The sequence below is a fragment of the Ornithodoros turicata genome, chromosome 10 (genome assembly GCF_037126465.1).
Source record: "Ornithodoros turicata isolate Travis chromosome 10, ASM3712646v1, whole genome shotgun sequence".
Taxonomy (NCBI): domain Eukaryota; kingdom Metazoa; phylum Arthropoda; class Arachnida; order Ixodida; family Argasidae; genus Ornithodoros; species Ornithodoros turicata.
In genome coordinates this window covers 20309371-20334485 of record NC_088210.1, presented here as the reverse complement: position 1 = coordinate 20334485, position 25115 = coordinate 20309371, and the positions used below count along the sequence as shown (strand labels likewise).

Here is a 25115-nt window from a genome sequence, read left to right as displayed (position 1 = left end):
CGCTCCTCACAAATCGGTGGTTTTCGGCGAAAATCGCCTATGCGTACAGTGAACGTGACACCGTGTAATCACTTACCGGCTTCCCCGCAATTAAATGGCGTCTTTCAAGGAAGTACTAGTCAAGGTTCGTATATGACAGAACAAATAATCAATATGGTCACTGTTTCTTGAGCACCACTAGAGCAATGCAACAAACAGGAGAAATTACTTCGCTTTACTATCACCACTATGAGATGTCGCTGTGCGAAGCAGATGTTGCACGGCCCCCTGCAGCTAGATGAGAGTTACAGCCGAACGATTGCTAGTATCCAATGGAAAGCAGCGTTCGCCTTGCGTTTGTTCTCCATCGGCATGTCAAGACGATCCAGCAGGCAATGCTGAAAAATTACAAGTACGTTTGCTTCGCGTGTTCACAGCGTTCACAGGCGTTCACAAAAGGAGGAGGCGTAAAGGGTCGTGAAAGATTTCATAGAATATCGTTGGCTGCGATGGCTGTTGTCACTCACTGTCAGTACGGTAAAGATTCCAATAGGGCTGCGCTAAAGTACCGCTACGAACTAAATCTCGTACCTTCGTTGTCCTACCGAATTTATTTCCATCTTCTCACCACCAGCTGTTGGCAGACTGCCATCTTGAGGCGGAGACAGGGATAGACGCCGCAGCGCGCGATGACGTCATCTATACTATTGGAGAATCCGAAACTATGAAGTTTAGCGGGTTCTTTCGAAGAATCGTGGGAGCGCACGATGTTTACTGGCGGCATTTATATTATTCAAGCTGAGCCAGGTTGATTAAAAAACGCCATAAAATAAATATCATTGTCCACTCTGGAGTTGCACTTTAATGCAGTGCCACCGCTGTGTCTCCAGGAAATGAAGACAGGTATAGAGCATCGCAAAGCACACTTCTACTTCTATATTAACGACTAACGAAGTTGTATCGTTATTTTCCCTTCACATCGTTCATGCCTCAGCTGACTCACTTGGCGGCAGATAGCACCCATCCAAGAATCAGCAACAAATACCCGAAGAGAGGTTTCACGTTCATACTCACATAGATACTTGTCAAGCTGTTTCACAGCTTTTCCCCCGTCTCCACATCGTAAAGATGAAAATTAATCGAATTGAATTGAAATAGGTGTCATGGGTAGGGTGATGATAAAAGATGACCTAAGGCTAACATTTTCAGTGACTTTCATCTTTCATCGTTCATTTCTTAGGCAGTTTGAGGCTTTGTATGTATTTGTCCTTTCTATGTTGTTCCAGCCCCAGAACACCAGTTCTCTCTTGGTCATGGTAGGGAAACACCATGACGAAGAAAAAAACATGGACAAATATTAGCCGCCAAGAAGCCGGTAGTGCTCTTTTTGTTGTTTGACACTAGCAGTAAACGCATCTAAACAAATAACTGTGAGCAACGAAGGCAACAACGGAATGCTACATCGCCCCACGGATGGACCGCAGGCACACCTCTGCATTCTGCGTCCATGACAGCCGCGCGTTGTTCCAAATGCTGTTCTGAACTGTTCTCTTGCGGAACGCTGCATTCATGCATACGGTGTATTCACACGATCGACAATCCCCAGAATATTCCAGCCAACACCACCTAGATAGAGAAAGCCGGCTTACTCGTCGACGCGACGTAACAACTAAGAGTCAGCCAATCTGGATCGTGTTTTCAACGGCAGTAGCCAATCACGAACGAGCTTTCCGCGGTCGTAGCCATGGAGACGAACCACCGTCGTCTGCGAGCAGTGAGTGAACGTCCCCGTATACTAAATGGGAAATCTTTAAAAGAAAGCGTAAAACGGTTCCATATCTTTCTCAAGACCGATTTTCTGTAAAGCGTGTCGCACTCTTTGTCTACAGATTCGGGTCTACAGGTTCCAAGTTAGCTGCAATCATTTGCGAGTTCTTTAATCCACAGAACGGCGACACGCAGTAGCAGACGAATTCTGATTATATATGTCCACGTCGCTAAGGACGGAGAGGAGGCAAGAAGCAGGCCTTCTGCATCTAGGTGGCGTTGCTCCAGCGGAGCATGCGGAGAACGCCATGGCTGTCGGCTGCCACGTGAGCACGAGCGCTGAACGTCATGATATTTCGTAAAAGACGACAGGGCCGTCGGTGTCGTCTGCTATGTAGCCAGTACGCCACTCCCGACCACGACCTACCAGATTATATCGACCATGTCATAGGCGTCCCTTCCCAGCGCCGTATTTGGAAGGTAGCGGTGGCGCTGCTCATCGGCACGGTTATTGCTTCCTCAACTTCTACAATACTTTGTACTTCAGATTACCTTATTATTTTTGTACAAGCGGTGGATGTCCCGCGAGAGATGTTTCTGTATAAAGTTGATTATCATCACCATTCCACGCGTTTTCATGGGAGCTGTTGCTGTCGTCTGATACGGCAGTCGTACGTCCGCTTCTGCGTGTCCCAAATTCAGATTTCCATCGTCCAATCATGATGTATATCTCGCGGGCCGATGTGTAGCGCTCCCAGCGGATCGTGCGGAAGGGCTTCTCAAAGGGGTTGCCGATTATGGCATGGTCATTATAATCTAGTAGGGCGTGCTCCCGACATTTCGCGCCGTGCGAATGCTCAACGTAACACGCTGCAGCACGTGATCAGCTCTCTCTTTTTTTTTTTTTTTTTACTGGAATATTCCCTGCGGGAATGTCGCTAGCGTGAATGCACGGATACAGGGGGACACCATCTCCTCTACAATACTTACCAATGCGTGCGTGACAACAATTTTTGGATCGTGCTCGGACTCCAGCTCATCGTACGGCTGAAAGGACATCAAATGACGATCAGTGCCACAACAGCATTCGTCCATGATTAGTAGCAAAAAGGAACTCACCAACACTTCCAGAAGCCTTTCTACGATGCAATCAACGTTTGCACTTCGTTGTTCCTGCGTCTAACAATCAATGAAACACGCAGTGAGCAATGGTATCAATTGCATTATTTGCCATACTCGGATATTTGCCAAGTAATCACAATAACGCGCCATCAAGTATACTGAGCAACGTGAAAACAACTTTTTTTAGTTGAACGTTTAGAGTAATTTAAAGAGGTACTAAAGCGCAGAAATTTTTGCGTTGATGTCAATGGCAACGACATCCTTCACGCCGAAAAATTTTTGCACTTTATAGCGCCCCTTTTAACTTCTCTTATTTTAAGAACGAAGGAGTGAGCATTCACCACTTTTCCAGGTGCATTCTTGAAGCATTTGTCATGAAACTCGCACATGCCCGATACTGCCTGAAACATGAAAAAGAAACGGCATGCTCTATATGGTCACCTCGTCAAGCACGCGCTCATCGACTGCAACGAGAGAACGCTGCGAAAAATGTTTTACTATACAAAACGCTTCTGGGTCACGACGATGGCACTGCGAAAGTTGCGTCGCCTATCATTTCGCGAACTCCACAAAACTGCCGCGAGGCTCTCAGGCCCTAAGTAAACCCACGGCTTGCAAAATCGCGGCCACACACCAAACCACATGCGTCACCAGCGTGGTCTGCTAAACTGGCACAGTAATCCACAGCTCCCAGAAGAGCTTTGCAAGGTACACGTCATCTCAAGCCCAGAGAGAAGCCCTATCAGAAACTCAGTATCCGTGCTCCACGTCATCGTCCACTTCACTCCTCTCGCTTGCTGTGCGTCCCCTCATCGCCACTACCTGGGTAATCCACACTGACAAGCTATCTTTGTGGCGTAATACTCGCTAGTGGTGGTGGTGGCGTTCCTCGCTAAAGCATCGCAGAGTGTTGCCAATCAACGCTGTCGTCTTACCTCCTGAGATTCTGCGTGGACAGCTTTCACAGAACTCCACTATAGTGCAACTTGGCTGTGCTTCGAATGAAACGTTACGCATTCGAGCAAACAACGTCCTCGCAACAACAACAAATAAATGAAGTGACGATGGATGGGGAAGTTTGCCACTTAATTCGTGACTGACTACCTCAGGACTTATACTGCTCAGTATGTGATACGAAACGATGAAGTGATAGTCAATAATGATTCAAGTCCTTGGTATAACAAAGCTTCGTATGCTGCTTAGCATCCATAGTACTTTACACAACAGCCGCCTCATAAACTCCTACCTCTTATCTCACTTACCAAAATGGCCAATTTGGATCGTATTTGGTATTTAAGGAATACGTTTTCCACGCAGTTGTAGATCGCATGGGCAACAGGTTTGATCACAGAGAGCATTGTGGGTTCGTCTGCAAAAATGTATACGTATATATAAATAAGTAAATAAAAAGGTAAGTCGGTTGCTCCCTATATACGAGACGTACACAACTGGACGCGCGGACACGTAAACGACAGAACAGAGCCCCTGGGCATGGTCCTCTTAAGGAGCCCGTGAGTAATCCATTCGTGAGTAAAGCACACAGCCGTCACAATCCATGGACGAAGCTGCTGCATGCTGTACCACATGTGTACCACGAGCGAAGGTGACTCATTGTGGATCGCGGTCGGCTTAGCAGCGTTTTGGGGCCATGTAGGGAGCATCAATGTGGCAGGTAAGTGAACTGTGTGTGGTACAGCTTTTTCTTGGGGGGAGGGGGGGAGGGATTCGATCGGTCTGCCAGCCTAGATTGGCAGCACTTTGCTCGGGGAAGGGGTGAAAGGGGGTATAAGGGAAAGGGGAAGGCTCACAGTTTCCTGCACTACAACCGTCCGTGAGTGTCCAGTGCCTTCAGAAAGTTCAGCAGGGCTTTCTGTACGCATTCGCGGCGCTGGAGGTTGCCGCGCAGATGGACGATCTTCTCAATCTGTAGCTCTGATGTTCCAGGGTGCTGCACTGCTCTCTGGAGTTACCGTCTGGCGTCGGAAGCAGCCGCGGACACACCGTTATAATGTGTTCCTCCGTTTCTGGCCCACCGCATTGGCGACAGTTTGGACTGGTCGTGCGGCCGAGTTTGAAAGTGTGGGCGCACGTGTAGGCACTACGAGATCGGATGCGAAGCAGGAGGGAAACCTCAGCCTAGGAGAGGCCACTCGCTGCACCGGGTTGGGGTGCAGACCCGTCGCCCGTTCGCGTATAAGGTGAGTATTGGGAGCTTTTGGGGCTTGGTGTAATGCATGGAGGCCTGGGCAGTACGCATTTCTGGACATTCTGGCCACGCGAATACTCAACGCACGACGCGGTGAACCTTCCGCCCCGTGAACAGTTTCTTCTTCTTTCTTTTTTTTTTTACTTCTTCCATGAGAACATTTCGTAGCGATGTCGCGTGTGAATACACGGCTAGTAGAGTATACAGTCCACTCCATGACGACGAAGCCTGAGGTTGGGCACGACAACGCCCACAAGGACGTAACACAACACAACATGGCTCCACTTTATTTGAAGTTTGCTCACACTTCTGGGGCCTAAGTCACTAACCTGTACTACTTGGTTAAACAGATGACTAAGGATTTTCCGCTTTTGCTGGCACATACAAGCAAATAGGGGAATACTTAAAATTTTTAATCGACGTGGAGCAGAACGGTGAGGTATCTAAAGCAATATTCATGTGCGGACGCAGCAAAAAAACAAAAAACAAACAAAAGAAACAGTATGTCTGTCCTCTCACGACAAGGAAGAAGATAGACACCGTGTATTCACACGAGCGACATCCTCACGGAACATTCTAGTGGAAGAAAAAGCGAAAACACTGCTCACACAGCCGAAGTTCCGTCCCGTGTTATGTTGAGCATTCACACGGTGCGCAATATCGGGAGTGGCGTACTGCGCATTTAGCAGACGACATTTAGCGGAAGACACCGTCAACGTGTTTCCCTGTCGTCTGCTACGGAATATCTTGCGGCTGTGTAGCAGGATATTCACCACGGTTAGCAGTGTACGTGAAGACACGACGTTGAGCGCTCGCGCTCACGTGACAGCAGAAAGCTATGACGCTTTTCGCATCTTCCGCTTCTGGGGGGATATCGGTTGTGTGAATACACGGACACGTTCACAACAGGAAGCCGGGAGTTCGCCGAATGTTCAACATCTACTTCAGCGTCAACAGGCGTAGCACTGATGATAGGGTGCCTTAGGCATTGCAAGGCACCTGTATTCTTCGCGAGGTTACAGCCGTACATATACTAGACCCTTTACAGCTTCACGAGTTCACAAGTCCCGAAGAGTAGTACTAGAACTACAAAAGAAATATGTGATGACGGTGCTATGGGGTGCCTCAGCGCTTAAGCTGCGCTATACCCCATTGCCCGTGGGTTGGTATGAATGAATAATAACAATGTTTTGTTCCTGCCCAAGAACAGCATACATGCATTATACATTACTACAGCATTACATGCATAGAAGCAGATGGGGGGGGGGATATGTTTGTTAAGAAAAAAAAGGAAAGGTCAGCCAGACGGAGGTCGGCTTGCTATTCCAAAAAAATGGGGCAGAAATGAAAATGAGAACAAAAAGAAAAAAGTTGAAGAGAAAGAAGAAAAGGAAAAGAGGAAGAAGAAAAGGGGAAAGAAAAGAAAAGGAAAAGAGGCAGAGGCAGATAGGTTAATTTAGCAAACTATAGAAAATACAAACGTAAGGTCAATACGGACAAGGAAGTTGAGGCTATATATGCTAGACTTGACATAACATAACGTCGCGCTTGAATGATACAGAGGAACCAGAAAGCGAGAAAGGATCGCAAGAAGATGTGTGGGATCTCTACAGATATGTAATGGCGGGGGTAGGGATCTATAATTACTCAAGTAGGGATGTTTTCAGCGTATAATTCAACGAAGAGTACTGGTAGCTCCACAAGAAGTACACGACCCAATGCTAAATGCAATGTCCTGAGATGAAGCAGTGTTGGAATAAGTCTTCTCCCTGTTTGTAAATAAATGACGTCATAGTGTTGTACAGCGCCACCAGTTTGGTTGGCTTGAACTACGCTCGAAGCTATAGGGGCGAACAAGGTCCCGCCCGAAAGCCACGGTCTTGAGGGATTTACGTTGGTACCCGAAGCGAACACGACGTTCGGACCTACTTTTTCTTTCAGTAGGAGGCAGCGAACAAGTGGCCATTCTTGGGGGGAACCCAGCCCTCCCCTTCCGATTTGTTTCGGTTTCAGTCTGTCTACCGACGTCATGATGACGTTTCTCGGGTGGAGGCCTATTGCTGGGCCGCGAACAGCACGACAGATATGTTCAGCTGAGATGTTTATCCCGCTTCCTTTCACGCCTGCATGTTTTACATTTCTCCATTGGCAGCATTCAACAAGACAGTTCATTCATCTCACGTTCGCACTAAAATACTTGTTGTTCAGACACGCCTAGAGTGACCTCAGAGGAAAGCTATGACTACACAGTTAGACGGAGCAGTCGACACGGTGTGTTGGCCCTCACATCCGGTTATTATAACTCACCTGGGAGCTCCCCGCAGGGATTCTTTACTGTAATCACAGACACAAAAAGAGCCGCAGAGCACAGTGCACGCAGCCATTCTTTGCCATACATTTTGAAGGGTTGTGCAGTCGGCGCCGGACCCTGCGAAGTGTCTCCACAGCGCGATGGATTATTGTCGCCCTTGAGGAAAGTCAGCTGAGTCAACGTTGGACGTGTTTATACTCACACGAGGAGGCGACCTTAGAGGCTCCCACGGAGCTCCTACTCGCTGCTGAACAAACGGCAGCAATTTATTTCCTCCCTGTTCCGCAGCATAGTCGTTCAGCAAATTTATGAACCATATCCGCTGACCTATCCTGCGTACTGTTTAGATAGGCGCATATGGCACGTGCCACCTTCCGTGAAAATCACACAGAAAGGTGCTCCGATCGTCGCTGTGTTGTCCTTCTTCTCCACTGCGTTGTCCGCTGTGTTGACATATGCTGTGTTGTCCTATTGCCCTCGATGGGAGGAGGGGAGCGCCCCGATTGAGTCGCACGACTATGTAGGTTAGGGTCGATTTACACGATGCAACTTTTGGTGCAGCGTCGTTCCAGCAACAGTTGCACGCAATTGGTAATGGTAATGGCATTGGTAATGGCACAACTGGTGGCAATTAATGGAGGTAATGAAAAAGCTCGTCGTTGTCAGCCTCAAAGAGGTGGGTCACCCTCACGACTAACGCTCTGGAGGGATTGTGCGTCCTGGGCCGACTTCTAAGGGGCCTGTGCCCCCCCCCTCCCGAAGTCTAAGGAAAACCCAGCAAAAAAAAAAAAACAGACAGTACAGCCGGCACCGGGATTCGAACACGGGTACTTATCTCCCAGTCTCGACGTGACATGACCGGCACGCTAACCACTGACCCACGCGAGCTGCACACGAGGTGCACGCAACGAGGCTTGTGCAGTGACGTCACGTTTGGTCACATGACTCGGGAAAAGATATTGCCGCACCGGAGTCACAGTAGGAGGGCATGCCGTGAGTTGTTTCGGTTAGAGTCACTAGTTTCGGTGTACGTGCAATTACGGGTAGATATTATAAAAACACACGCTGTTGCCTCATTCAGCCAGAAGTATGACGCCTGTGTCGCATCGCCATGCTTTCCCGAGTCACGTGGCTCAAAGGCTGTGCGTGACGTCATATGCACGGGCCTCATTGAAGTTGCACAGTCCTTTCACACGGTGAGCAGCTAGCCGCATGGTAGTGTTGAACGAAACCGAGAAAATGTCATCCCCTTCTTTGTCCAGTCGCGCGAGAGCGAGAGCTGAAAATGGGGTTGACGCAGCCAAGAACACATTCTCGTGAAATATTTTGCATGAACCGCCGGGGCAGCTTCCATGTTCCATGCTGTTAGCGTCGTATTGGAAACCCGTGCTGGCTGGGCTGCGGAATTTACGTCTATCAGAAGTACGCCACGGCGGGATTGGATGTCTTAGGAGGGGGAGCTAAGTGGTGGACAGGTTGCGAGAAGAATCGCTAGTGCCGGGCGATCCGTGCTGCAACTCTAGCAACCGGGTTGCGCAACCCGTTCAGACGGCGCTAAAGTTGCACTAATTGGCACAACTTGTAAAGTTGCACTAAGGTTGCATCGTGTGAATATGCTCTTTTTCGCTTTTTTCTTCCTTTTTTTTTTTTTTTTTTTTTTGAATGACGAATGTAGTGAGCCATGATATGTCCAACTCTCGAAAAGCTCGCAACACCGAACCTATATTTTTTTTTTACAGCAGCATCTGTTAACACTTTCCTTACCGCGACCATAGAGCGTCGATCACCGGTGATCGACGGTTTACGAGCGGCGCTACTCTGTCCCTAAGGTAGATATGGACAAGTGGTGACATCTGTTGGATGCTATAAACACTACAGAATGACTTTCGTTTTCACTTTTAGTTTTTCCTCGTGGTGGTGATTTATGAAGCTGGCTCTGCGCCAAGGAGGCAGTGTGGAGATTTTATCTTGGTCGTTGAGTCTCGGGGCTCCCGCGGCGGACCTCTTTCGCAAATGTGCAATACTCGCATTTGAAGCATATTTTGATTCGATTTCGTTTATTATAACACAAAATAACGACTCTGAAGGTGTTAGACAATCAGATTTTTGTCCTGAATGTGTGGATATGTATAACGTGCGCTATTGCGGTTCTTCCTCTATCAAAACTAACTGGGAGGAATAGAAGAGCGGTGAAATAACAAAATATAGTTTTTTTATAATCAAACTCAAACTCAAACTCTGGTACAAGAATAGGAAAGTTGAACATGAAACAAATGTTTTCTGCAGAAATTACGATGTTCAGTTCTGTTTTACTCCTTCAATGAACTCTGCCACTCAGTTACATGAACAACGTGGGTGTTGACTTTATTTTCGACAACTTATTAACTTCTTGATCCAGAGTGTTGATATTTGCAGATATTATTTCTGACGAAGTTTGCCACATTTTGTATAATTTGGAACTTGTAGATTGGTATTCTTGTTCAAGATACCGGCGTATCTTTATGAAGTTTCTGCTGTTTGCACCGATTTTTTGTGTTCCAAAATTCATTTTGGGAATACATGGATAGCTTTGTTTATGAAACTTATATCACTCGAGAGGGCATTAATTTGGCTACATTTTCCAATATAGCAATATATTTTGAAGTGATACTGTCAGCCAGAAAAAATATATTTGTCAAACCACCCAAAAATGGCGATTTTTGCGGCGGTAAGGAAAGAAAATGCACGCGCAGGTGTGGAGGGGGCAAGCGGTACTTTCCGGTGCGGTATTTGCTTCTACAGAGCGGTATATTTTTCAGCAGAGCGGTATTTTCTTGCGGTGCAGGGAGTCAAAAGGAAGCACAGATTAGGTATGGTTTTAACATATCAGAGGCGTTCCACGAAAAAAAAAACAAGAAACAAACAGCTTTCAAATCCAAGACCAGCAACGCGATGTCAGCAATTGCAAAAGAATCGGGTACTTGGCGTACCTTCCCAAGCAGCACAATGTACTGAAAGTCGAGTGCAATAGGGGTTGACGGGTAGGTGGAAGGCCTTGAACACGTTCTTGCAGCTAAAGAACATTGATAAGACACATACCGTCCACCCCTATTGCACTCGACTTCGAGCCCACACAACCCAAGCAGCACAATATTGTGCTGCTTGGGTTGTTTACGGAACTGTTATCGTAATGACGTTCCAATCTGCTAAATATCTTGTAATCCTTCTAAACCTCCCTACTGAACCGGCGCCGCGATAATTAAACAAACGAGAGTGTGCAGTGTGATGCCATGTCAAGTGCCTAGATTATGCCCTCATGCATGGTGGAGGCCAATACGGCATTAAGAGATAGGAGAGACGAGATGCAGCTAGCTGGTTGTACTTGTACATGATGAAAGAGAACCCCGAGACAAGGAAAAGACGTTGTTGTCCTTGCTATATACGTCTCTTCCTTGCTTCGGAGTTCCCTTCCAGTAATTAATAACAAAAAATCACCGTACTCTTTGGTGCACTGCCAAACGCGTACGAAACGCGAGAGCATTGCGGTCCTTGCGCTGTGACCGTACATGATTTGCGTGCGGCGCAACCGCAAACCCGCCCATACGTCGGCATGGGCCTCGTCCAGACCTTCCAGATGACGTGGGCGACATCATGTGACATGCGCTGTGCCGAAATAAGTTACAAAACCACTCTTACAAACAGCAATCCTTTTTTATATAAACGGTCACGTACTTGTCACGTGCTATTCTTATGGTCACGTGTGTGTCGACGTCTCCAATGACGTGTGAGAGGGAATGTCTTACGCTCGTCTTGTACTCTATCGTATGTGAACCGATACATGCTAAGACACTCCTATGGTCCGCGCTTAAATTACGTGGAAAATGAAATCGCCAAGGCTCGGTTCTACCTGAACATTACAAGTTAGTCACTTTTAACACCCAAATGCCGAGAGAGTCATCAAAGAAATTGGTTAATCCAGTCCATAAACTGCTGCACTTTGGTGTAACCACCGTAGTGTTTCGCAGTGCCACACGCCCGAGGTCCTCCCCAGCTGACGATGCCCTCCAGCACCCATATTCTCTTGTCCGTGATAGACTTGTCGAGGAACACCAGCGGTCCCCCACTGTCCCCTCCGCAGGCGTCTATCTCGCCCTTCACGTAACCCGCACATATCATGTTCTCCGTAACGGTCAGAGCAAACTGGGCTTCTTCGTAAGCCTGCTGGCACTGCTTGGCCGACACGACGGGCACGACGGCTTGCTTCAGGACGTCCGCGTAGTCCTTGGTCTCGGTTACTCCCCATCCAGTAACCTACGACGAAGGTGCTGTTAGAGTGCTACTATATAGAGAGTAAATGAATTAATATGTTTATTTTATTATTTTATATGTGTATTATGAATTAACCTCGCTCAATGACCCGGTGCACCAGCCCAGCGGCGTTGGTGGTAGCCAAGATCGTGCTGAGACTGGGAGGTGGCATGTTCGAATCCTACCACCGGCTGTGCTTTCTGAGGTTTTCCCTGGATTTTCCGAAGACTTTCCAGACGAATGTCGGCACAGTTCCCCTTGAAGTCGGCCCAGGACGCATACTAACCCCCCTGTCCCCCCACTCCTCCTTGCTGTCTTCTCTCCATCTGTCCACATCAGTACGATACAGGAACGCTTCATAGTTTCGGATTCTCCAGGAGTAGGTGACGTCACTATTTTCTTTCCAATTCCCTATTAGCACCGCGAAGCAACTGTGGCTATGAGCGGCGTACAGGCGTGGGCACATGGAGATGGTACAGCAGGAAGGAGTGGCTGACAGGGGGCTTAGTATGTGTCCTGGGCCGACTTCAGGAGGAATTGTGCCGACATTCGTCTGGAAAGGCTGCCGGGAAAACCCAGAGAAAACCTCAAACAGCGCAGCCGGGGTGCTGGGATTCGAACCCGCGTCACCTCCCCGTCTTGGCGTGCAAGGCGATCATCCAAACCTCTATGCCACGGGAGCTGGTGTATATGACGTCATACTTCTAAAAAAATAGAAATTAATGTTATGATACTTCACCATCACATATAGAGAAAGCAATATTTTGGGAAAATATACAATGTGAGACGCGCAGATTGCAATGTCATAAATGCGCTATAGGCTCATAGCCACAGTTGCTTCTTGCACAGTTGTTTTTTCTTTATCACATCACCATCACAGTTGCTTCGCGGCGCTAACCCGGCGTAAAAAAACAACTAATTCACGTTCTTACCACGCCCAGGTGTCCATCCACGAGGTTTTCGTTCGTAGTGCGCTCGGTGGGGAGGCATACTGGTTGGACGCGGCTGGTGAGCTCGACTGGCTCGTCAAGAAGGATGAGAGCGATGTCGGAGTCGAACTTGACGCCGTCGTAGTCGCTGTGCACGTGGATCTCTTGCGGCTGCGAGGTTATAAAGAGCGCTGTCGGAATGACTTTACTCCCCGAACGGAGTAAATCTCTCAGGAAACAACTTCGTGGAAAACAGTCGCGCGTCTTTACTTATCGTGGAAGTGCAGTCTCCGCTCTAAATAACTGCGGCTCCCGACTATGGTTACCACCCTGCCCGTATTTAAAGGTACCACACTATAGAAGCAGACAGGCAGTTTATGTCGACAGCGTAATTTAACAACTTGTTACTTGTAAACCCAGCGTAAGTAGCTGTACACTTAATATTGTACTGCACTCTTACTAATACTATACTATGTATAATAATACGATAATAATAAAAATATATTATAGATATAATATAATAATAGTGCACTCTTAATATTTTTAATTAGCAAAATTGCGATAAAACAGCTCAGGGCGACGTTTCGTGGAAAATATTCCTCAATCCGTGCAGCAACCCTGATCTACGTTGGCTACGTAGCCAACTCGTATCCGACTCTGTTCCTTTTAGACCCAGTGTCATGCGCATGCAATGTAGTTTCGCCCACCGTACTCGGTGCGCAGCTGCTGGAAACTTCGACACAGTGTTGCACAATTTTTTTAATTCCAATTTCCTTTTTTTTTTTTTTACATGGGTGCAATTGGGACGAGAATTGTGATGGAAGAGTACTGAGGGGTAGGACTATCGAGTAGATAAATTTTCTGAGATTGAATTCCACTGAGTCACGGTACCTTTAGCCGGCACGGTCGGAGTTGGTGGCCGTGCCGGCTGCCGGTATAGAAGAAGCGCTCATTCAGGATGCGGTAACTTCGCCAATAATCCTAGCATGCCCAAGAATGCAGGACAAGACGTAAAGCTGGCTTCACCTGTTCATCTCCCCATAGAGAGCCCGTGTATTAGGAATCTAAAAGCGCGTATAACACATTCCGCTGACAGCGCTGTGCATTCAAATTCAAATTGCATTCGTTCCCGAGTGGCACGTTGCCTGTGGCATGGCGAAGTTTTTAATGCAATTTCTTTCGGTGAATATTGGGATCCTCGATGTTCCATTTAGGTTTCCAAATTTTCAACATGTAAAGGCTTCATTTGCTGCACTGAAGCGTTGGGGTGAAGCCCACCAGTATCATATGTGCCGTGCGTTCTAAGCCCTTCATTCGTGAAGAGTCTGAGACCCTACGAGCAATCGGAATGTTGCGTAGTATACGTGAAGTAGTCTATAAAATGGTGAACTTTGCAAAAATAAAGTGTGCTCAAGTAACTGGCTATTGTTTCACTCGAAGTGCTGTCGCAAAATGCGCCTAACGCGCCTACAACGTGCGAACAAACCCCTTCAATTCATTTCATTCATTTCGTTCGGTTTATTTCCCAGTCAGTACTATAGGCGGGATCGCGGAAACAGAGCCAGCTTGACGAGCCCGCCGACCCCAGAAGACATTAGAATTGAATTGAATTGAGTGTTTATTTCATCAAATAATATTTGATGAGGAAAACTGTAAAAAAAAAAAAAACTACAGCTAGCTTGACTAGTTCCCAGCTCCCAAACACTTGACATGCAAGAAAAAAGAATTGATCCAAGCATACATGAGCATACAAGCAAGAGGGAAAGATAACAGCAAAATATTTAAGAACTGTTTAAAAAGTGTACAGAAGGAGGCAGCATGTATGAAAACAATTGTCACGGGGACAACGTTGAACACATAACTATGTGGGATATGAACAATGGAATACTTTAGTAAATTATAGTACATCATATTACCACATACAACAAGCACCACGAAGCAACGTTAGAAGCACTGATAAATTGAAACATGGCACAGCAGCAAATATCACAAATGGTGGAAAAAAAGCTTATGAGAAAAGCCTCACGGTTTCTCAAACTCCCTCAACCACCTTTACCATTCGGCAATTATCTTATTTTAATCACGTATCAGATACACGATTTAGTATAGTGCTCTGTGCACACGTCTGGTGAAAATAATATTTGAGTGCAACAATAAACTACGTGAAACATATAATGTTACAATAGGAGGTATTTTGTTACACTACTTCGCGACAAATGCTACGGGCTCTTTCCTGGTCAGAAAAAAAAAAAAAAACGACAAGACACTATTGGATGAATAGCACCCGATCTCACCTGGAATTTCAGATTGGAAAATAGCGCACGACTTCCCTCCCCCGCCACCTCCGAAGTCGGGAAAGGCGTTTAAGCCGAAAAAAAAAAGTCAGACGTTAATTATATTCCAGAGTTACAAAGCTCCCAAATAAGCAGCGAGGATTCGCCAGCGACGCAATCTGCGATCCTATAAATCCCCATTTGCGCAGCCGCGACAACATTCACTCTATGCGTATTGATGTCTTGTGCTGGAAAATTGCTTGATTCTTCATGCTAATTGAACGGGTTTGTTCGCACGTTCGTACGTTGTAGGTACATATACCCTTTGCGCATTTTACGAGGCCGCGCTTCCAGTAAGAGAATTCCTCGTTACTTGAGTACACTTTAATTTTGCACTTTAATTTTTACAATTACACCTTAATTATAATCAACTTTTCCAGTTTATGGACAATTTCACAAATACTACACAAAATTGCGATTGCTCGTAGGGGTCTCAAACTTTTCACGAACGAGGTGTTTGGAATACATGGCGCATATGATGCAAGTGGGCGTCACCCCCAACTCTTCAGTGTAGCGAATGAACCCTTCCCTGGGTGTTTGAAATTTGTAACCTCGAAGATCCCAATATTCACCCAAAAAAATTGCATTAAAAACTTGGCCGTGCCACAGGCAAAAGGACACTAGCGAACGAAAGCAGAGCGCTGTCAGCGGAATGTTTTGCACGCGCTTTTAGGGTCTGAATATACATGAACTTTATGGGAACATCGACAGTCAACAGGTGAAGCCTTCTTTACGTTTTGTCCCGAATTCTTGGGCATGGTTGTTACCGTGATACAGGGAGCATCCCAATGAAGACTACTGAGGGATGGTCGCATGTTTTCTGTGGTGAGTAATCCTCAGGGAGTACTTACCCAGCAGAGCAAGAGGGTTAGCACACCCCTCCCTCTCCTGTGCCACCAACATCTCCCCCCTCCCTTTTGCACTCTCCCCTCTTCTCCCTTCCCCTTGGTGCACCGAGCCGCCACTCCTGAGCAGGCTGATCGCACTTTCCCCTTACATCAGCCCACACCCACCACCCAACACAGCGCTCGTTCAGTAGCTAGCATGCGCAGAAACATGCTGTTTGTTTCGTTTGGACTGTTCGTGTTAGAACGTACACAGCAAAACAAGACCGGGAACTAGGGAAAGTACTACCGCTACCGCAGCAGAGTTGGTCCCGTTCCAAATTCCGAAACTTCCCCGACGCCTGAGACGCCTTCTGCGGTAAAGCACCGACGAAACGCTGCCGGTATTGCCGGAATTTCAACCGGCAGCCAGAACAAGCAACAAATAGCCGTGCCGGTTAAATACCGCCCGTGTGGCAACACTACCGATCTTAGATACACCCTATCCAAAAAACATAGTTGTACCTTTCTGATTTGCACCATGGAATCATCTTTTTTGTCGTCTCTGTAGTACTTCCCGAAGTGCACCTTGAGACCTTCTGCCGTAAACGTGCTTCCGTCACGGCCCTTAGTGACGCAGTGTGCCGCCGTGAGGACCCAGTGTTCCGATATGAGACTTCCCCCGCAGCTCAGCTCCCAGTCGTCTTCTAGTGAACGCTTCAGGTAAATGGCTGCCTGCCAGGGCCATTGGCCCACTTCGCTAACGTTGCCGTTCACGATGAACGGAGAGCGAGGGGAGTCTGAGCGACCGCACACTGTCAAAGACCAGTACATACATTAAATGTCGTACTACCATGAAAACGGATATGAAACCATACATGTGCACAGCGCACACTACAATGTCCCATACAGGCCTATGTGGGCTTCGTAATCACAGGGCGAACACAAACAGGCGGACAGACAAACATACACACTAGTCTGTCCCGTCAACTTGCCCGACTCTTCAGCACACCTTGTGTGCTTGTGTTATTGACTCTATGAGATGAGCCACAGACGATTGTGCACTCATCTTCCTAAGCTCTCCCCAACCATTTAGCCCGCTTGCTAACCGTGCTTACCGGCTTACAGCAGCCCTGTCACAACAGAACGTTTGGAGAACGCTCGTATAAGATAGTAATAGCATGCAAGCTAATTGGTGTAATTGCGACGGCGGTATTGTCCTCTTGCGTTTGAGGCGTTCCGAACAAGGACAAACTGGATGAAGAAACGACGAAGGACAGGACGAGACGGGCTGTTCTTCGCAGTGCTTTCGTCCAGTTCTCTCTTGTTTTAAACTCTTCAAACTTAACGGGCTGCTGCCGTCATGCTCTCTAATGCTTAGAAGTCAAGAAGAGGGACGTCTGGACCGATCTGGGCGAATGAGTTGTCATCATAGCTACGGTAAGGGGTTTACACGGTACAATACATATTCCATACAAAATAGGAAGCAATCCAAGGCACACACGATAACAACAGGCAACGCAGACGCACGTTACACGTGAAGCCTGGAAGGAAAATCTTGGATTGGATTGGATAGCAGGAATGCCGAGGCGGAGTGCTGCACTCACGCGTTGGAAGGCCGTGGCCGTATCTATCATGGCTGCTACTGGACTTGGACGTTAGGAGAAGGCATCGCTTCTTTACAAATAACTTGCTCCCCTCCCTCTTTGTTTCTCTCTCCCACTGCTATTCCTCTAACCTGTCTCCTTATGGTCTCTATATGGTGACTGGAGGGGACACCGTTTTGGCTATACACCACATATTGTCTCTCCTATGTTCTCTAACTCCAAAAGCAAGTAACGAACCTGGAATGCAGGTGGCCAACCTTCCGCTCCACGTACTGTCTGGCATGCAGCGTCGTACCTGGGATCCAGCCAGGGAATAGAAGCGGCTGATACATGAATAGCTGGCTTTGGTGCCCACGCGAAGGTGTCCTTCCGGCAGCTTCACTTGTGATTGTGGGGACGGGGTTGTTCTTCGAAGGGGAGTAATCTTTTCTGCGAGGCGCCCGCTGTGAAAACATCGTTGCTATCTCCGTTATGTGTATTGCACCCCATCGTGTAAGATTCAATGGGCTCTGCTCAAGACCAGCTCTGGTACACCTCACGCAGGAGCCTATCAGCACAGCAGTACTTACTGAACGACAGTGCCTCCGGTGCCTTCTTCACTATACGCCACAGTTCCGTACGGAGGAATATTTGGTTCTTCGCACGTAGTCACTTGGGCGAGAGGGAAATTTACCTAAGCTCAGCTAAGGCAACCATCATTGGTGATACACTCGTCTTCCTCACACACAATAAGGAAAAAATACTTGCAATTAGTGTATACTTGTTCTAACAATGGTAACATTGTTTGCGTGCAATGATCTCAGTTGACGAGCGCTTACGTTTTAAGCACTGCGGTTTCGTCAAGCTCCAGGTACCGTCGCTGAGGCACGTAATATCCGATGGCCCGCTCAGGAAGAAAAGCTCCGCGCAACTGTAGTGTATCATAGTTCCTTCCAGAAACCTTCCTGGCTGCACCATGTTTTCCACCTCGGCCGTGCCGTTGCGAATTGGGCCAGGATCGAGACATTCGGCTATAATTAAGACGTTCATTATGGTTCGAAATTGATAGCTTGTGACGCAAGGAAGCTTACCAAAGGCATGTCCCATGTTGGCCGCACACACGACGAGGTAACTCCGATCGCATGTTGTCCACCGAATAGGTTCCTTTGCGCTGCCAGGATTGAGCACGAAGCAGTCTTCCTCCAGGTCCGTGTGGTCCCGACGACGTCTGCGCCTGAGAAGGTGATGGGAGTCCTCTAGCCACGCCTCACCCACACCTGCACGCAAACATGCTAACCATTAGGAGCAGAGCTCTGTGTTATGGATTACGCGTGCCTTTTTCCTTCAAGAAGGGTGTAACTTCTTTCTCGAGTGTGTCTTCGCGGTATTCAAGAAGCCTCGCTCCAGAATTGCGGCAGTAATTTTTCGCATGGTGCCATGTCGCTCTCTTTCCAGTCACTAGGATGCACTGTTGACCCAATGCTGACCACCTTGTCTGGCAACCTAACAGAGACACAGGTGAACGTTTAAGGGTAGTAGTATGCAATGTACTATCAAGCACTTCAAATGGTGATTACAGGTTCAGTCGCAAGGAACCTTAAAATGACATAATTAGAGCCACGACTGTGATTCCTGCGGGCGTTAATCCCCTCACCATAGTTTTGAATTATTGGTCTGCTGAGGGAACTACAACAAGAGGACCGGTTCAACCATCATAACGACGTCAGTGCAGCTTCCATTGTATTAGGGGCCCACTACATTTGCTTGCATTATGGCTGCACCTGTCCTGATACGATATCATAACTTCTTGTTCCGGCAGGGTTCGTCACGTACCTTGTTCGACCCTCGGAGCACGGTCTTCATCAAACTTAAAACTTTCTGCAATGTGAGGAAACCTGAAAAGCACCATAATCTATCACGAAGGAATCGCGTAGCAATCTCTTCCGCTTTCTTATAGGCCCAGTAGTTGTTGTACGTACGCAGAAGTGGACACACCATTGGCCATGGAACCCGCGAAGTCGGTGAACAACCCAGACCTCACCACGTAGATGGGTCCGCCTGCGTTGTTTATTTTGCCCGCGTGCACAGCGGCACGGCACACCGATGATAAGTGGTGGTACACAACGGTGCCGATGACAGTGCCTTGTGTAAGGCCGCAGCCAGGAGGACAGTAGCCCCTAAAAGTAAGCGGAACACCTTATAGGAACGCTTAATGAAACCTCTTACATCCTTCAGGGCGAGCAAAGCGCATCGAATTCGTGATGCCAGTGTACGCGTACCTGACTGGAATAGATTGCGAGTCCAATATGTCATCCGCCCTTGTTTGACACGTGATTCGTTCATCCGAAACTGCAAAACAATCAGATAAAAACAAATAACGGCACGAGGGGCGTATGAACCGTATAACACATCGATGGCGTCACGCTTTTATACATTCACAGCTGTCTCATGGAAGGAGTCGTACCTTTGAGACAAACAGGTACCGGGTCGGACCATGTACCGTCATCTCTGCAGTAAAGAGCGTCGGAGCCTAAGATCTCGTACTGCGGATCGCACGTGTACGTCAGTATCGTGCCGTTACTGTGAAAAGGGCTCTTGGTGTTACTCCGTCGTTGCGTGTGAACTCTTGCTCGTGGTACCCTCGCCAAGTCAGCACAGAAGGACACTCTCACTGGAAGAGGGACCGCGCAATGTGGCTGAAAGTTTGTGTTGTGAGCACTGTTCAGAAGCACAATCACGTTAAACATGCGTCCATAATAGCCCTCGTCATGAAGAAAAACAAATGTTCTTTCAGTGAACCTGGAAATGCGTTATCGTATTCTGTTCCCCAGGAGTATTCCCGTGTAGTACTACCAAAAATTCACATTGGCCCTCTTTGCACAGCACAGGTTTCTACGTGATTCATGCCCTTAAAGGAGCATGAAAGGCACATCGAACATTTGCTTTTTTTTTCTTTTTTCTTTTTTTAACGGCGTGATGTGAGCATCCACTGGCTTCAAACTTTGACAAGCGCGAACGTTTCCTGATAAAGTTAGTGCACAAAAATACGCGCAGCGGCAGCGAACTCTCCTAGCTCCTTCTGGCATGTCGTGACGTCAGATCATACGAGCACTTTTATGGGCAGCCGAGAATCGTCCGCTACGGCGCAGGAGCAAGGCGACCCGCGACCGGACGACTGCTCTGCGCCAAATGTGGGACGGGCAGCGCCAAATACGAGCGCAAAGAGGAAGAGCGAAAAAGAAGGCGCGAGCCTCGCTATTGGACGGTTGACGTGACGCCACAGACTGGTAGCTGAGGGAAGAGGGAAGCATATGTTGATTGCAAAAAAAGAAAGGGAGGGAAGGTGGAGGGAAGAGGCTTTTCTGATATGCGAAATTGAAAGCTCTATCGTACGCAAGGACTGATCGTTGCTTTCGTGCTTTTTGTGCGCATAGCATAGCTCGGCATTTCGGGCCTTCGAAACTCACGATCACAATCATCTGATAAGGCGTAAGTTCGGGCCCTGCTACGCACTCAGGTGAAGCTCGATCATGCCACATATTAGTGCACTCACAGGATAACATCACACTTGTGAACAGAGCAGGTGTGATGTTATCTGGTGAGTGCACTAATATGCGGCAGGATCGAGCTCACCGATACGCCATGTCGACCTTCACGTGAATGCGTAGCAGGGCCAGAAATCACGCCTTATCCTATGATTGTGATCGTGAGTTTCGAAGGCCCGAAACGCCGATCTGGCGCATATGCATCTAGGTCTCTCTTTGCGTGCGTGCGTGCGTGCGTGCGTGTGTGTGTGTGTTTTATCCCTTTCATGCTCCTGTAAGGGCTTTCAATTTCAATTGTACATGACTGTACATTCTGCGAGTGTCACATACCACACTTCGGGGCGGCGTCGCTCCAATGGCCATTCTCCATGCAGTTTAAGGTATTCGCGCCAATCAGATGGAATCCCTCTTCGCACTTGTAATAGATCACTGTCGGCCTGTCGAGGTTGTCCATCGTAGCTTGCGTGTTGGGGGGAATGCTCAAGGGATCACAGCCTGCTCACAGATCCGGGAAGAGAAGCAGGAGTCAACAAACACGTTACGATAGGAGCACGCGCCTGCACCGTACCTACACGATCTTCGCACTTGTGTCCCGAAAAGCCGTCCGGACATACACACGTACCAGTTACACTGTCACAACTACCTCCATTCTGGCAATGACATCCTAAAAAGTAAAGATATTAAACATCATAGAGCGCAAAAAAAAGAACGACTCGCTACGCATTGTAAAATGGCTGGCATTGCTCTTCGATTAAGTCTTCTGGGTCCAAGTGTAGGATGTACCGATTAAATTATTCCAGCCACTTTTGGGCCACCGCTTTGCGCCACACACAGATGTTTCCCTTTTTTTTTTTCTTGTTTTGTTTTGTTTTTAAAGAAAAAAGTGAGAACCATGTATAGCTGACGAGAATGTTCATGAGGCGAGGGGGAGTCAGGGAAAGAGAAACGGAACATCTAGTCTGAGAAACGACCCCGTCACCAGATCTCTAAGCTGCAACTTGCACTTCTACTAACGGTCTGCAGGAAGCTACTATATAATATATGAAGATGATAATAGTTATCAATGGGTCTCACGTATATGACCTGTTATTGATTGGCGCGTATCGTCACTTCACATTTAAGTAATGCAATATTTGTAACGTATCCTATCGTGTGGAGGGGCTTTGCCCTCATCTTCATCACAATTTAGTTGTCGCTGCATATTTCTTGAACTTTTCTTTAAGTAAACAGTCTGTAATGTACAGAAATCATACTTTTTCACATGATAAAGGTGACGTGGGTTGGTTCGGTTTAAAAAAAAAAAAAACAAATGTAGACGTGTTGGCCCAACTCTTTGGGCTGACTACTCCAGACAGGGTGAGAAGGCATCGCTACGCAATCTAGAAGGAGTACGTTGTATTACTAGAGGTGTCGGTTATTTGTTGCTGTTTCCGAGACACCTACAGGATGTCCCAGAGCGTGCCAAATTTACTCAAATTAATGATAATTGACAGGGATATTGAGGAGCTATCCCAACGGAAAAAATAGCCGAACACCATGCTCTCCCACATGACAGAACGCGACGAATTTTCCAGCGCAATCGTTGCCAGTCCGACAAAAGGAGGTTGGAAACCCAGCCCACAGCGGCATCGTAGAACGAGATAACACAGGCGCATGGCTTATCGTGTCCGGCTTCCCGTTGGGATCATGCCTCCCTTCTCCCAATTTCAGGAGCTGTCACTTTTTCTACTATCACTCTGTGGGCTGGGTTTGGAACCTCCTTTCGTCGGACTGACAGCGACTGCGCTCAAAAAGTCGTCGCGCGTCGCGTGCTCCGAAAAGCATGATGTTCCGCTATTTTTTCCGATGGGATAGCTTCTGAATATACTGCCAATTATCTTGAATTTGAGTAAATTCGGCATGCTCTTCATATTGGCGGGGTAAAAAAGTGACTTTTATTTGGCAAAATTTCGAGTTCCGTTCGCAAATATTTATATAATGAGACTCGCGTTACATGTCACTCACATCAGGAGGTGGCAAAAACCAAGTAAGAACAAATGCCGTTGACCGCGTGATTCTAAGTGGCGTAGTTTTTTTATTATAATTCAATGACACGTTTTCTGGGACACCCTGTATATCATAATTTTCTAAATACATGCGTACTCATCGCATAAATATTATTATCGTACGAGCAAAATTTAGAATGACAAAGAAACTAACGTACTTATTTTAAAAAAATACAAGTGCAAAGTACCCAAATCCCCACCACAAATCCGACCCTCCTCACATCTAAAGCAAGGTAACTACATGTATTTGAACGGGAATCTGAATTGGACTAACAACAACAACAACAGCAGCAATAAATGGAGAAGTGATGATGACATAGGGAATTGGAATAAAATGAAATGAAGTATCATACATTTTGCACACAAAGTATTGTACCCACTTTCGGTGCACCATGCACCATAGGCTCCTGGAGGACATGCTGTGCAACCGGAAGCATCTGTCTTGCACTCCTGGCAGTGCCTCAAGTTTCCGCACACGTCAGACTCCTTACGCCCATCGCACGGCTCACACTGGTGCCGCCATCCTCGAACAGTACTGCACCTGCACGCAATCCCAACTACATCTAGATCACCGCCGAAACGTATACAACGGACACTGGCGGCAGTGCTACGTTTAAATAAGGGAAGTACTCACCTTCTGACAGGGACCCGTAACGCATAACCTGGAGTTCCACACTTACACTCGAGGTCTTTGTTACTGCAGAAGCCCAGATTAATGGCCGCAGAACATAACGTGCTCGCGCAGCATACTACTAGCAGCAACGTATAATGCCGCAGAGGAGATGTAAACATTGCCCCAACTGGAAAATACAACGACACAGCGATGACGCGTCAAGAATAGTTTTCCTGGGGAAACCGTCCATCGTGAGCATCGTGAGTGAGACTGACCGCAGTACTCTCTCTGAGATCTCGGGGATCCCTCGGGGGATAGTAGCCCGCCTTCGAGGGGCCCTCCATCTCTGACTCGATCTCGAAGCGCACTCCAGAGCAGGGCCTTCCCTTGTCGTTCCCTCCACTAGAGGGCGCTCTGGACCACCTTCCAGTCTGCCATCCAGCAGGCCTTGAGTGTCCCGGGTGAACGGCGTGTGCCGCCCGAGTCGTCCGGGCGACTGTGGACAAAGCGGACGACTGTGGCGACATTGTTGTTGAGTTTAGGATACATCGTTATAAGGCAATCAGGTTGTACAACATAGACAGCTGCCCGTCTGAAGCAACCAGAGAAGGGCCCCTTGAAGCACGCTGGGCTCGAGGGATCCCCGAGTGCGGAGCGAGAATACTGCGGTAAGGATGCGCGGGGACGATGCGGCTCAAGAAGCAGTCCCATGCGGGATCTGATTGAATGTTGACACGCGCGAAGCTAAGACGAGAGTCGACAGTTTCATATCAGAAATGGTCTGAGACCGACTCTGCGCTGAATGAGTAGACAATGTTATGGCGACGAACAGGACCTATTCTCCTTGTAGGACACAGAGATAAACCTACCTTGTTTGAGGCTCGTATAATTAGCCGGTCTCTGCTTTGTCCTCCGCAAAGGAAACCGGAGAAGGAAATCCCCAGAGCCTCCATGGGCGGTGGTAACATCTCCGCTCAATGAGTGACGTCATTACATCCGCCTCCTTATCACTCAATTCGTACTCCGTTCGCTCACCTCTTCGGCTTCCTTCTGCGCCGTCACACGTTACCTGACCTTCGAGGTGCTCCAGGTTGGTGCGCAACCTTTAGGACGCTGACCGGTCAATGATCATAGTTGTCTCGCGGTGTGTAAATACCACGAATTATCCACTTACCGGTAATGTCGGTCGGAATGAACAATATTGCTTGGATATGTCTCTGATTGTTTCTATACTCCTGCAGAGTTTGGAAGCCTAGTTTTTGTCCTCTTCACAGATTTACAAAGAACAAGCGAACCTAAGCAAGCCTACATCACGGCTAACCTTCCCCTTCTCCTTTTTTTTATCAGCATTAAACATATCCCCCCCCCCCCGAACCTAAGCGTGGCATTGTAATAGTAACGCAGTATTGAGAAACATGCCACCCGCCACGGGCGTGTTTGTCTGCATGAATGTGAAAGCGACTGGCAGCAACGTAAGAGAGAGAGAGAGAGAGAGAGGGAATGTGTTGAGTGCGTGTCCCTGTCTTTCCTAGAGTGATTTGGTGCATAAACCTCTCCCTGTTTGTGAA

The 25115-nt window shown here is 47.7% G+C and overlaps 2 protein-coding genes across 2 annotated transcripts; both read right to left on the bottom strand.

Annotated features, from left to right (window-relative positions):
- Positions 1 to 203: 203 nt before the first annotated feature.
- LOC135370377 (uncharacterized) lies at positions 204 to 7518 on the bottom strand. The gene is made up of 6 exons (XM_064604107.1): positions 7382 to 7518; positions 4131 to 4237; positions 3210 to 3269; positions 2866 to 2925; positions 2737 to 2793; positions 204 to 377 (listed from the first exon to the last, which is right to left on the bottom strand). The coding sequence occupies exons 1-6, from the start codon at positions 7470 to 7472 to the stop codon at positions 285 to 287; spliced, it is 468 nt and encodes a 155-aa protein (XP_064460177.1). The 5' UTR covers positions 7473 to 7518; the 3' UTR covers positions 204 to 284.
- A 3559-nt stretch (positions 7519 to 11077) lies between these two features.
- On the bottom strand, positions 11078 to 24503 carry LOC135370934 (clotting factor C-like). The gene is made up of 17 exons (XM_064604863.1): positions 24417 to 24503; positions 23569 to 23734; positions 23315 to 23475; positions 21458 to 21553; positions 21220 to 21384; positions 19809 to 20015; positions 19624 to 19693; positions 19324 to 19521; positions 19178 to 19239; positions 18680 to 18847; positions 18436 to 18621; positions 18184 to 18375; positions 17935 to 18016; positions 17603 to 17808; positions 16284 to 16573; positions 12605 to 12772; positions 11078 to 11675 (listed from the first exon to the last, which is right to left on the bottom strand). Exons 2-17 carry the CDS (start codon positions 23724 to 23726, stop codon positions 11322 to 11324), a joined length of 2763 nt encoding a protein of 920 aa, XP_064460933.1. The 5' UTR covers positions 23727 to 23734; positions 24417 to 24503; the 3' UTR covers positions 11078 to 11321.
- Between the last annotated feature and the right edge of the window lie 612 nt (positions 24504 to 25115).